This window comes from Anolis carolinensis, chromosome 1 (genome assembly GCF_035594765.1).
Source record: "Anolis carolinensis isolate JA03-04 chromosome 1, rAnoCar3.1.pri, whole genome shotgun sequence".
NCBI classification, from domain to species: Eukaryota; Metazoa; Chordata; class Lepidosauria; order Squamata; family Dactyloidae; genus Anolis; species Anolis carolinensis.
This window is the reverse complement of record NC_085841.1, coordinates 280,905,483-280,920,248: the sequence shown is the minus strand read 5'-3', so window position 1 is coordinate 280,920,248 and position 14,766 is coordinate 280,905,483. Positions and strand designations below refer to the sequence as shown.

Sequence of the window (14,766 nt, the reverse complement as noted above, 5' to 3'; positions counted from 1 at the left end):
CTTTTGCCGCTTACCAGAAGAAGGGTTACCGAAACTGGGATAAAACCCGGGAACCAGTTGTAAACGGCGAATCCTGTACTTAAGCTTGCTAGTCTCCACTAGTGTGCATTCACAGAGTACACGAAGAAAAATGACAGGTTGCTTACCTGTAACCATGTTTCTTCAAGTGTACTCTGTGAATTCACACAAACCCGCCCTTCCTTCCCCACTGGCAAACCTCTCCCTTTCTCGTCGCCTTTGCGGCGCAGGAACTGGGGAGCGAGCACCCAGGGCTGCCTTATATGCTCTGCGGGGAGAGGGGTGGGGTTAACGCCAAAATTCAAACTTGTAGCTTGGAAGAGTTTCCGTTGGAGCCTGCGCAGGCGCAGCCTTCTTCACTAGTGTGAATTCACAGAGTACACTCGAAGAAACATGGTTACAGGTAAGCAACCTGTCTTTATCCCAAGTTATCTGGCAGTCGGGACTCACATATTCCAGTTTAAAGTAGATACTCTGATATTGGATCCTGGGATATACGGGCAGTGTGGAAGGGCCCTCAGAAACCTAAGCTTGAATCAGAATGCTCTTACGCTCTATGGTGTGTTAATAAGAGAGAGAGAAAAAAAAGAGGTGCAGTCAACAGTCTTTACTAGAACTAGCTTCTAAGTTGTATGAATGCCCCATTTAGTTGTTTGCCATTGATGTTTTAAATGGATAAATTGTATTTTATAATAGATAATTTGTACAAATTGAACTATAATTCAGTTTGTATGTTTTTATAGGTGACTCAGACGGCATTTTCAAAATTTGGGCACTATTTTGACTTATCAAAAACAATGTCTCCAGAACTAATCCAGAATATCACATGGAATGGTTTTTCGCTTTTTGAAGAAACAAATTTTTGCCCTGATGAGAAATCATGGTGAGTTTTACAACTTTTCACTTTGGTTGATTATACCATAAAAGGGCACACTGTGAGCAAATTTCACAAGCATAACATATTGGATTAGAAATAGTATTTGTCCAGCCTTGTGCCTTTGCCTCTATTGCAAGCTTCAGCAATGGCTTTTCTCACCGTAATGGTAGAGATATTGGGTCGGAAAATATAAACTGAAACATTTTTGGCATAGTTTACCATAGCTTTGAACTGATATTGCTCTATTTGTCTACAAAATGATAATGGATCTTATCTTCCTGTCTAATCCACTATCTCTATTATTGATATATATATATATATATATATATATATATATATATATATATGAGATTTTTGGAAGGAATTTTTATTTATTTCTGTAAATAAAATAATGGGAAAATCCCATTGTGTTGAGTGAAATAGAAGATGGGCATTGCAAGGGTATCTGACTGTGCTTATGTGCTCTGCATATAAACTGCAGATGCCATACAGACTCCCTAGCAGAAGACAGATTTTTCTCTTACCATAGGGTATAAACTAGGTTTTTTTCTTGTGTAGAATGACAACTATTCACATATGACTTAAAGAACCTCGTTACTAGGTATTACTCACATGGAAAGTCATACCCACCTTTTTATGCTCCCCACAGCATTCCTAGGCACTGGGAATCAAGGCTCTGCTTGATTTTCAGTGATGACTTCCTTTCCCCTCCAGCTGAGGTTCCATTAACCTCAACAGTGAATTTGTGGGTGTGCCATGGGAGAACAAGGAGGAAATTCACCTTTCTCTTACTCTTTCCTGCCAACCCTTCTTCGGTTTTAAGAAAACAATGCTAAAACTGATCATGGTACCATATGATGGAATATTAGGAACTGGTTTTTCGACAGCATCATTTTATATGTGTTTCTTTTGTCAGACTGCTATATCTATGCTGTGATTGACTTCAAACTTTAGTGCTTATTACAGGGCTGATTCATCTAGTGATAATGGGATTTGTAAAACTCTGATATTGAAAGGGGTTTTATCTTGCTTTTGTTTCCTTCCCTCCCCCCAGTTCCCACTTTTTATACCAGACTTATCATTTATTATTGTTTCTTTGTGGACCCTTTGTGGTTATTCATTCACTTCAATATTTGCTTTAAATACTAAAGAATTGTTGAAATAATTAAATTACTAAGCTCTTAAAAAGTATAATGAAAAAGTATTTTAAGCCTAGTATTTATTCCATATTTTTGAAATATCTTTATTAATGTTAATTACCAGGTTCCTTGATCGCCCTTTGGGTGTCGCTTCCCTGGCTCCAAGTGGCCACTAAAGGGAGGAAGCCTTTTCGTTCAGCAGGCGTTTCCTTCCAAGCACCCGCCAAACGAAGAGACTTGCTCTCCCTTTGGCAGCGGCTTGGAGCCAGGGAAGCGACTCCCGCTTCCCTGGCTCCAAGTGGCTACCAAAGGGAGGAAGCCTCTTCGTTTGGCGGGCGCTTCCAAGCACCCGCCAAACGAAGAGACTTGCTCTCCCTTTGGCAGCCACTTGAAGCCAGGGAAGCGGCACACTTCCCGCTTCCCTGGGTCCAAGCGCCCGCCGAATGGAGAGGAAACCTCTCAGTTTGGCGGATGTTTGGGCCAGCCATTGAGCGAGTGAAGGGGGAGGGCTGCAAAAGCCCTCCCCGTTCACCCACCTACCCGCCGGTGCCTCGGTTTCTTCGTCACGCCAGGGGCCGGCAACAACGCCACCCGGCGTGGCGAAGGAGCCGGCTGTGCGTGTTGCTAGGTAGATAGCAAGCTACCTAGCAACACGCATGGGGCGGTCACCCCTTGGGAGGTGCCCCCTGCGTGTTTCTAGGTAGCTTGCTATCTACCTAGCAGCACGCATGCCAGCGAGCAGGTGAACGGGGAGGGCCTTTGCGGCCCTCCCCGTTCACCTGCTCGGATTGCACGGAGGCTCAGAGGAGCGGGGCTTGAACGAGAAGGGTTTTACTGTAATAAAAAACACTAAAATAATTAAAAACACTCAAAAATTAATACAATAAAATACTATAATAACACAAAATAAGTAAAAATAATACAACAAAATAATAAAATATAATAAATAAAAAACATAAGTTACAATAACATTAATTAAAAAATACAAATAACATCAAATAAACATTCCACAACCATTTTTAACCAATACCACCACCACTTTGCCACAACAACACGTGGCCGGGCACAGCTAGTGCTACATATAATACAACATGTAGTAAAAACCAAACATAAAACACAAATAAAAGCTGGTATCCAAATCAAATTAAAACAATTAAAACCAGGTGACCATTACAACAGGGGAAGTTTTGAGCCAAAGTCTCAAAGTCACGGAGCCACCACTGAAAAAACCCTGTCTCTCATCCCCGCCAACCACACCTGTAACGGCGGCGGGACCAGATATAAAATGAGAGTAGTGGGAGAAGACTTTTCCATCCCTCTTTTCTATGACTGCTCTTCCAGCCTGCCAAAAGTACTATACAGAAGCAAATAGAGATACCTTCCATGAACCAAAGAACAGTCATCATAACAGATCATATAATAAAGGTTTACCATATAAAGCTTATAAACTGACAGTAATGCAACAAGAAAAACTTTGGTTGGGTGTAATGGGATGTCTTCTCATAGTTTTTGAATCTAGTAAGAATAGATGCTAGAGAGATAGGCATGGCTAGACATATAGAAATTTGCAACTAGTAATATAAACATAATTTTTTAGGTTTAAGATAAAAGCTTAGGGTAAAGAGAATGTTCATACTACTTTTTAATTACTTTCATGCACCTTATAAGGAATGGGAAACTTTGCTACAGTGGGGGGAGGAGTATTTAGTCAGATACCAATTGTACAAGTTCTCCCACTTAAAAAGATGAGAGAGGCCTGTAATTGACATCATAGGTAGACCTCAACTATGAGAGACAACATGAGAAAACACATTCAGAAAATCACATTGTCTGATTTTTCACGATTTTTTTTTCAAATTATGGTGGAAAATAAGTATTTGGTAACAACAAGCAAGCAAGACTTCTGAGTCTCACAGATCTGTAACTTCTTCTTGAAGAGGCCCCTCTGTCCTCCACTCATGACCTGTAGTAATGACACCTATTTGAACTTGTTATCAGTATAAGAGACACCTGTCCACAACCTCAAGCAGTCACACTCCAAACTCCACTATGGTGAAGACCAAAGAGCTGTCCAAGGACACCAGAAACAAAATTGTAGCCCTGCAGCAGACTGGGAAGACTGAATCTGCAACAGGCAAGCAGCTTGTTGTGAAGAAATCAACTGTGGGAGCAATAATTAGAAAATGGAAGAGATTCAGGACCACTGAGAATCTCCCTCAATCTGGGGCTCCACGCAAGATCTCACCCCGTGGGGTCAAAATGATCACAAGAACGGTGAGCAAAAATCCCAGAACCACCCGAGGGAACCTAGTGAATGACTTGCAGAGAGCTGGGACCAACGCCACAAAGGCTACCATCAGTAACACACTTCTCCACAAGGAGAAGATGGGGTGATGGCGACAGGGGACAGGGAAAAGGCAGAACTGCTCGATGCCTTCTTTGCCTTGGTCGTCTCACAAAAAGAAAGCCATCTTCAACCTCAGCAACGTGAAATGGACGAAGGATTTGGGGAAATACAACCCCAAATAGGGAAACAAGTTGTCCAGGAACACCTGGCCGCTCTAAATGAATTCAAGTCCCCAGGGCCAGATCAGCTACATCCAAGAGTATTGAAGGAACTAGCTGAAGTTATTTCAGAACCACTGGCAATCATATTTGAGAGTTCTTGGAGAACGGGAGAAGTCCCAGAAGATTGGAGGAGGGCAAATGTGATCCCTGTCTTCAAGAAGGGAAAAAAGAATGACCCAAACAATTACCATCCGGTCAGCCTCACATTGATACCAGGCAAAATTCTGGAAAAGATCATTAAGGAAGTGGTCTGCAAACACTTAGAAACAGATGCAGTCATTGCTAATAGTCAACACGAATTTACCAAAAACAAATCATGCCAGACTAATCTGATCTCTTTTTTCGACAGAGTTACGAGTTGGGTCGATACAGGGAATTATTATTATTATTATTATTATTATTAAACTTTATTTGTACCCCGCTAGCATCTCCCGAAGGACTCGATGCGGCTTACAAAGGCCAAGGCCTCAACACATAATATAACAATACAAACAAAGGCAAATTAAAAGAATTAAAACAGTATAAACCACAAGCAATAACAATATGCTAAAACACAATAGAACTGGGCCGGGCCAGAGTAATGGGTACAAGATTAAAAGTGCTGATGTGACAGGTGATATATAAGGCTTATAGGGCAAGTGCAGAGTGCGATATGCGATCTTAAATCTAAGAAAGTGCTTATGGGACTTGGAATTGGAATGCCGTGGATATAGCGTACCTAGATTTCAGTAAGGCCTTCGACAAAGTCCCTCACAACTTTCTGGCAAACAAACTAGTAAAATGTAGGCTAGACAAAACTACGGTTAGGTGGATCTGTAATTGGCTAAGCAAACGAACCCAAAGGGTGCTCACCAATGCGTCGTCTTCATCTTGGAAAGAAGTCACAAGTGGAGTGCCTCAGGGTTCCGTCCTAGGCCCGGTTCTGTTCAACATCTTTATTAATGACATAGACGAAGGGTTAGAAGGAACGATCATCAAGTTTGCAGACGACACCAAACTGGGAGGGATAGCCAACACTCCAGAAGAAAGGAGCAGAATTCAAAACGATCTTGACAGACTAGAGAGATGGGCCAAAACTAACAAAATGAAGTTCAACAGGGACAAATGCAAGATACTTCACTTCGGCAGAAAAAATGGAATGCAAAGATACAGAATGGGGGACACCTGGCTCGACAGCAGTACATGTGAAAAAGATCTTGGAGTCCTTGTGGACAACAAGTTAAACATGAGCCAGCAATGTGATGAGGCTGCTAAGAAAGCCAATGGGATTCTGGCCTGCATAAATAGGGGAATAGCATCTAGATCCAGGGAAGTCCTGCTCCCCCTCTATTCTGCCTTGGTCAGACCACACCTGGAATACTGTGTCCAATTCTGGGCACCACAGTTGAAGGGAGATGTTGACAAGCTGGAAAGCGTCCAGAGGAGGGCAACTAAAATGATCAAAGGTCTGGAGAACAAGCCCTATGAGGAGAGGCTTAAAGAACTGGGCATGTTTAGCCTGCAGAAGAGAAGGCTGAGAGGAGACATGATAGCCATGTACAAATATGTGAGGGGAAGTCATAGGGATGAGGGAACAAGCTTGTTTTCTGCTGCCTGCAGACTAGGACACGGAACAATGGCTTCAAACTACAGGAAAGGAGATTCCACCTGGAAATTAGGAAGAACTTCCTCACAGTGAGGGCTGTTCGGCAGTGGAACTCTCTTCCCCGGACTGTGGTGGAGGCTCCTTCTTTGGAGGCTTTTAAACAGAGGCTGGATGGCCATCTGTTGGGGGTGCTTTGAATGCGATTTCCTGCTTCTTGGCAGGGGGTTGGACTGGATGGCCCATGAGGTCTCTTCCAACCCTACTATTCTATGATTCTATGATTCTATGACTCAGATCCTGCAGGGCCAGATGTGTCCCCCTGCTTAAGCCAGTACATATCTGGGCCCGACTGAAGTTTGCTAGAGAGCATTTGGATAATCCAGAAGAGTATTGGGAGAATGTCATATAGTCAGATGAAGCCAAAGTAGAATTGTTTGGCAGAAACACAACTTGTCATGTTTGGAGGAGAAAGAATGCAGAGAGAGTTGCATTCAAAGAACACCATACCTACTGTGAAGCATGGGGGTGGCAACATCATGCTTTGGGGTTGTTTCTCTGCAAAGGGATCAGGGTGACTGATCTGTATGCATGAAACAATTAATGGGGCCATGTATCGAGAGATTTGGAGTGCAAACCTCCTTCCATCAGCAAGGGCACTGAAGATGAAACGTGGCTGGGTCTTTCAACATGACAACAATCCCAAGCACGCCGCCAGGGCAACGAAGGAGTGGCTTTGTAAGAAGCATTTCAAGGTCCTGGAGTGGCCTAGCCAGTCTCCAGACCTCAACCCTATAGAAAACCTTTGGAGGGAGGTAAAAGTCCGTGTTGCCCAGCGACAGCCCCAAAACTTCACTGCTCTCAAGGACATCTGCATGGAGGAATGGGTCAACAGACCAGCCGGAGTGCGTGCCAACCTTGTGAGGACTTACAGAAAACATTTGACTTTTGTCATTGCCAATAAAGGATATATAACAAATTATTGAGATGAACATTTGTTATTGACCAAATACTTATTTTCCACCATAATTTGCAAATAAATTTATGAAAAATCAGACAATGTGAATTTCTGAATGTGTTTTCTCATGTTGTCTCTCATAGTTGAGGTCTACCTACAGGCCTCTCTCATCTTTTTAAGTGGGAGAATTTGTACAATTGGTATCTGACTAGATACTCCCACCCCCCCACTGTATATATATAATATGCTTTCTAGAGTACAAATACAAGCGTCATGTGAATATCTTGACAAATATGAACCTATACCTGACGTGGGGTGGTTTTTAAATGCAAAATTTTGTTGCCTTTTTCTTGTGTTAGCTCTTTTATGGCTAGAGTGTAATTTAAGCAAATGTGTGATTTCTCATGCAGATATTTGTGTTGCTGCAGTTACCAACTTTTGCTACATTATAATTTTTATCTAAAACCAAGTAGTATTTTCATAGTTAATTACATGTTGCCTGGGGAATTTTTAACAGTTTAGTTTGAAAGCTGAGTTAATAAAAAATTGGTTAAAGTTAATTGTATGAAACCTGGTGAGTTTTATTTTAAAATTTCATTAAAACATTAACTTTATAGAAGGTGATATGTTTCTTCCTCACATAAAGCACTTTACAGTTGCATTTACTTTATCATGTACATATTCTTGAAAGATATGACTGGCTACAGTTTTCCATCATATATACACATAATATATATACTATAAAATTTGTGTGTGTGATTGTCCATGTGAGAATTTGCACTTGAGTTTTATGTTTTTCCAGTAATGTCTTTGTAATAAATACACAACATTCCAAGATGATGTTGGAGTTCATCCATGAAGGCTGATGTGGTAATCATGTCCCCCCCCCCCCCCCCCCGCAGATGTTGATCTACAGGTCCCACCTGCCCTAGCTAGTATAAAAAGTTGTAATGAATACACTACAACAATCTTTGGAATATGGATAGCCTTGGAAATGCTTCTACCTAACGTCAGGCTGTTAAATGGAAAAACAGCTATGATCTAGGACTTGATCCTAGATGAGCATTCTGACCTGATTTGTGTTACAGAGAGCTAGCTGGATGGAGCTGGCAGTTTCATAGCACCAGGCAAGGCCTGTGGGGCAAGAAGACAGAGTTGCATCAATTTTTATTCAATCTTCATCACCAGATGCCACATCCCACTGCCATGCTCCCCCCACCCACCCTTGAAGCCCTACATAGGAAGATGAACTAGACTTATTAATGGAGAAGTCATAGCAGATGCCTGCAAGCCAGTCAAGTCCTCCTTTTGTTCAGAAGGTCAGATCAGCTTCAGACCAGACGAAGAAGATGTAATTAGCTCTCTCACCCCACTCCACCCCCCCACCCCAGTTCCAGAGAAAGCTGGAGGCTTAGGCATCTGGTCCAGAGCATTCTCTGCAGGCAAAGTAAGAGGTGGCAAACAAGACGTCAGGAGGAGCACAGCTGTGAAACATTTTCCGTAAATACTTTCTTGGATCTCCTCATTGGCTGGATATACTGCCTATAGAAGGAAGTTACAACCTTGCTACCTTGCTTAGGACAACGTCAGTCTTAACAGTATGATTTAAGGAAGTTCACAGATTCATGATTTATCACTCAACTACTGGTGTTTCTGGAATCCTGAATATGATTTATGGCTTTTTTGACTCTGGACTGTTTGACAGTCAATACTTTCTGCTTCTTACAATTATAACTGATTCTTGGCTTCTGGCTAACAGCAGTGTATGGATTCTAGACATGTGCCTCTTCAATGCAGTCAATAGCAGGATATCCGCAGCCTTTTGGATTTCAGTGTCTGTATTCAAAGAGGAATGGTGGGGACAAAATAGAGACTCTGTTGATGTACTCTCTCCATCCTGTTGCTTAATTCCATTTCTGAGCTAGCTAAGTTAGTCCTGGCAGTAGTCTGGATCCCCACCCCCATCCCCTGCCCAGTTTATTGTGTTGGTGATCTCAAAAGTGCTGAAAGCACTCCTTTGGGAGCAGTTTAGGATTTCCTGTCTTCCATGATTACCATGAGTCTGTCCCAAATAATATATTGTGCCATCCATACTGTAGAACATAGTCTAGACCTAGTGCAGGCAGATTGGGAATCAATGTGCCAGAAATTGACTCAGGTCAGGTTCCAGAGCAGTCAAAAAAGGTGGAAATATACAGAATATTTGTTTAGCAGCTTCCCACGTCTATGAGTTATTCATACTGCAGAGCTGTCTCAGATGTCAGAGCTTTATCAGGGCTGGTTGGTGCAGATTGGACTGTGAATTCCTTTGTTCATATCAAGCTAATACTGAAACCTGGAGAGAGCCATTGATCCAAAGAGGCACATCTCCCTGGTTTGGTGAGGACTGAAAATGCTGATAACACATGACAGAAGATGCCAGAATTTGGCTACGGAGGGCCCTTATTTGAAACATGTACACTTATCACTTATTAACAGTGCTACTGATAATTTGTAAACATATGACCAAGTTGTTTGAAGATATTATTTAATTCAGCTTTTTTAAAAACTATCGTTCTTTCACTTGCAAAGTTGTACATTTTAATGTTGATGTTAGAATATATTTATTAAAGAAGATACTCTGTCTCTATTCTTTAGTGAAATGCCCTGTGGTTATACCAGATTGCTTCATTCCATTCAGAAGGTCATTTACCAGCGAGGATATGATGGCTCTGGACCCCAGGTATAAACCAACATCAACATTGTTTCCTAGCACACAAATAAAGTTTTTACAATGTTTAACAGAGGTGATTCAGTAGTGAACACGTCCTTTTAAAATACTGATGACTAAAATATCAGCTATAATTAAAATATATTTTACTGTGTTCAGTTGTGGGCAACATGCTTTGTAGTCAGATGATTCAATCCTTGTTATTTCCAATTAAAATAAATATGTTGCTGTGAGATGGGCAGAGTACAGCCCCTAAATCCCAGTTTTATGGCCCCTGCACCTTCCCACCAGCCCCCCAGTGCTCCTTAACCTCCCAATTATTATTTCAGTAATATCCCACCTTACCTGCACAACCCTCTAGAAACCCCTGTTGATTCTTTCCTGTCTTTTCTTTAAGAATTAAGGGCACAAACAAGTTTCACATACTGTTTTGCCATTCTCTCTCATGTGAATTGCACCATGTGAGAGAATTTCTCTCAATAAGGTCTCTCATGCACATGAAAAGTTGTATTCAAAGGAGAGCTAGAGGCCCTTTGTATTTCCTTCTAATTTTCATATTAGAAGGATATAATTCTAATTCATAAGTCAAAATCCAGGATCATGTTTGTATGCATATAATACAGATTCCATGCATGTACCAGAATCTGTATTATATGCAGATTCTGGTACATGCATGGAGAACAAGCCCTATGAAGCCCTATGGGTCTGGAGAACAAGCCCTATGAAGAGAGGCTTAAAGAGCTGGGCATGTTTAGCCTGCAGAAGAGACGGCTGAGAGGAGACATGATAGCCATGTACAAATACGTGAGGGGAAGTCATAGGGAGGAGGGAGCAAGCTTATTTTCTGCTGCCCTGCAGACTAGGACACGGAACAATGGCTTCAAACTACAGGAAAGGAGATTCCACCTGAACATCAGGAAGAACTTCCTGACTGTGAGGGCTGTTCGGCAGTGTAACTCTCTCCCCCAGACTGTGGTGGAGGCTCCTTCTTTGGAAGCTTTTAAGCAGAGGCTGGATGGCCATCTGTCGGGGGTGCTTTGAATGCGATTTCCTGCTTCTTAGCGGGGGGTTGGACTAGATGGCCCATGAAGTCTCTTCCAACTCTACTATTCTATGATTCTATGATTCTATGAAATCAGATTTACTTTTAGCCTCTCATCAGTATTGAATGCTACATGGGAGGTCATCTTTTTAATAGGACTTATATTTAATATGTCCTAACAGGAGGTGAAATGTTATTATTTAATTTTATTTATTGGTTACTTTGTTATAGTTATGAATTTACTTTTGGGATTAGGCGGAGTTGTTTATTCTATCTTTGTTTAATGTATTATAGATTTGAATGTTTGCCATTTTTTGTTGGAAGACACCCTGAGACCCTTCGGGGAAATAGAGCGGAATATAAATAATTATTATTATTATTAACAGAGCCAGGATAGTGTGAAGCCACCACAGTATAGTGACTTTAGTGTTGATTGAAGACACTAGGGATCAGAAGCCCAGAGTGACCTTGAGCAAGCCTCACTCTCTCAGCCATAGAGAAGGGCAATAACAATCCACCTCTGAAGAAATATTTCCAAGAGAATGCAATGATAGAATCCCTATAAGTCAGAGTCAGTTTGAAGGTGCACAACAATAACAATAGGATATAAATGTTTTCTGTTGTGATACAGTAATAAGAACATCTGATGAAGTCCCCAGATAAGCTAAATATAGGAGAAAGGTGTTTAGAGCATTATTGAATTATATTTTATTCCTGTCATTACGGGCGAAATGTATTCTAGCTTCATTAAGCAAGTGCCGTAATGATTATTAGGAGTTAATTATGATATCTATTTGTCCCAAACATTGTTTTTTACATGTTAACCAAGCACAACTCTCCTGGTCATTTAGTTTTCTGTCTTTATTGTGCTTTAAGGGCAAGCATATTTCCCTTTTAGTAGTCGTAATGCCCTTCTGGAGAAGTAAATTGGTCCCTGACAGACACCTCTGCTTTTGTTACCATAGCAACAGGCATGTCATAACAGTTCCCCAGAATAGGATGTTGATCTGCTCCTCTAACATGATGACAGATCCATAGGAAGTAGGGAATCATAGAATATCAGAAACAGCAGCACCAAAGTGACATTAAAACCCTGGGAGCAGACAGCACATAACCTGTTATTGGAAAAAAGTTTATTTTTTTCCCCAGACACTGGATGAGGGATAAAAATAGTATCTAGAATTCTCCCCAATGTATCTCAATTTCTACCATACATCAGTCCATCTATCTAGTAAAAATACTAGGAAGTGAATAAAGCTGTTCGTATAATATGAGGAATGGCTCATAAAGTGTATTATTATTATTCATTCTGTGTTTTTTTCAAAGCAATTGGAAAAAAGAGTTGATTTCTTATTATAATTTTCTTAATAATTTAAAATATGAATTTATTTGAAACCCTTTCTCTGTTATACTTAAGAGGAATACATTTAAGTTATACTATGAAATAGGAATGGAACACTGGAATGCTAGAATTAAGAGAGAAATGCACAAATGCACAACCATATATTAAAAATATTTTATCTTGGGCAAGGTACAGAATGAGGGATGCCTGGCTCAACAGCAGTACGTGTGAAAAAGATCTTGGAGTCCTCGTGGACAACAAGTTAAACATGAGCCAACAATGTAATACGGCAGCTAAAAAAGCCAATTGGATTTTAGTCTGCATAAATAGAAGTATAGTGTCTAGATCCAGAGAAGTCATGCTACCCCTCTATTCTGCCTTGGCCAGACCACATATGGAATCACACTGTGTCCAATTCTTGGGCACCGCAATTTAAGGAGGATGTTGACAAGCTGGAATGTATCCAGAGGAGTGCGACTAAAATGATCAAGGATCTGAAGAAGAAGCCCTGTAAGGAGCGGCTTAAAGAATTGGGCATGTAGTCTGCAGAAGAGAAGGCTGAGAGGAGACATGATGAAGGCCATGTATAAATATGTAAAGGAAGTCATAGGGAGGAGGGAGCAAGCTTGTTTTCTGCTGCCCTGGAGACAAGGACATGGAACAATGGCTTCAAACTACAGGAAAGGAGATTCCACCTGAACGTTAGGAAGAACTACCTCACTGTGAGAGCTGTTCAGCAGTGGAACACACTGTCCCGAAGTGCGATGGAGGCTCCTTTTTTTTGGAGGCTTTTAAACAGAGGCTGAATAGCCATCTGTCGGGGGGGGTGTGTGCTTTGAATGTGATTTTCCTGCTTCTTGGCAGGGGGTTGGACTGGATGGCACATGAGGTCTCTTCCAACTCTATGATTCTAAGATCTGGACCTTACTTCTACTGTCAAAATAGTGAAAACCAGCAGATATGATAAAGGTTAGTGTTTCTTTCCCACTGCAGTCCTTATGTGCCATAAAGACAGATCTGGGGACCTGTGAAGTCCTCTGAAGCCAGTTTTCAGGAAGCTCCAAAGGCTACAGGGGAAAGAAAGAGAAGTAGATGCCTTGTGCAACACCAGTGCATTGTATTGGATTTAGACCTTAGGCAGGTTATAGTAAGTTGAAACAATTTATTAAGAGGACAACAATATCATCCAAAAAACTTCCTGAAAAGGGAGATTTTGACAACCAAGTGGAAAGACATCATACTTTCTATAAGGGAGTTCCAATGTCTGGGTGCAATCACTGAAAAGACTACACAAACACACATTAGTCTAAATCCCGTTGCAGTTCCTCACAAAAGTAGACCCACTGAATCAATTGGATTTACTTATGTGTTGACTCAGTTTAACAGTAGGTTCAGTGGGCCTGCTTTACTTGGAACAAATCTGATTACTTTAATACAAAAAGACTTCAAGAGTATAGCTGACAATCCTGTTATACCAGTCCTACATGACACAAAGCACCAGTTGTGTTGGTGAAGGAAGGAAGTAGCTAATGGTACTGGACTCCCATTTATTTGATAGGTATTGACAATTAAGCAGATATGCATTCAGCTGTGATGTGGAATTGTTCCACATGACATCTCCAGATGACAGACAGAAATTGAGCATCCCTTATCCAGAATTCTAAAATATTTCAAAATCCAAAATTGTCCCCTTGGGTGGTTGGGAAAGTGGAATTTTCACTTTTTCATGGTTCAATGTACACAAATGTAGTTTCATGCACAACATTACTACAAATGTTGTGCATAAGATTACTTCCAGGCTGTGTATATAAGGTGTATTTGACACATAAAGGCATTTCATGTGTAGATTTGGATACCCTCTCCAAGATATGGCAATATGTGTATGCAAATACAAATACAGTAGAGTCTCACTTATCCAATCTTCACTTATCTAACGTTCTGTATTATCCAACGCAGTCTGCCTTTAGGTAGTCAATGTTTTTTTAGTTAATGTTTTCAATACTTTGTGATGTTTTGGTGCTAAATTCATAAATACAGTAATTACTAAATAACGTTACCATGTATTGAATTGCTTTTTCTGTTGATTTGTTGTAAAACATGATGTTTTGTGCTTAATTTGTAAAATTATAACGTAATTTGATGTTTAATAGGCTTTTCCTTAATCCTTCCTTATTATCTAACTTTTTCGCTTATCCAACGTTCTGCCGGCCCGTTTATGTTGGATAATCCAGACTCTACTGTATTCCAAAATCTAAAAAAATCCTAAACATTTCCAATCCCAAGCATTTCAGATTAGAGATAATCTGTACAGACATTCCATTCCACATAGCCTCCTCAGAATTGTACCCCTAAGATTATCTCATTGCTATGACCATGTCACCATTTCTTCCTCCCTTGTTCATTGCCCAAGAAAGGCCCTGCCCTGCCGTTAGACTGAAATAGCCTCTCATACAAAATGGGAAGACACTCAAAGGGTTTACACATCCTTCAACTGTAGCACTTTGAGAAGTGCTAGACAGCCTGGAAAACG

General features: G+C 40.9%; 1 protein-coding gene across 3 annotated transcripts in view; it reads left to right on the top strand.

Moving 5' to 3' along the window:
- elp4 (elongator acetyltransferase complex subunit 4) overlaps positions 1-14,766 on the top strand; it is a 250,688-nt gene that overhangs the window by 82,312 nt on the left and 153,610 nt on the right. For all 3 annotated transcript variants that reach the window (XR_505895.3, XM_003214707.4, XM_062980074.1), the window contains exons 5-6: positions 762-901; positions 9,780-9,864. Coding sequence is in view for 2 of the 3 variants with exons in the window: in XM_003214707.4 (XP_003214755.1) it covers positions 762-901; positions 9,780-9,864 (225 nt within the window). In the remaining variant the exon portion in view is untranslated. The remainder of the gene's footprint in view (positions 1-761; positions 902-9,779; positions 9,865-14,766) is intronic.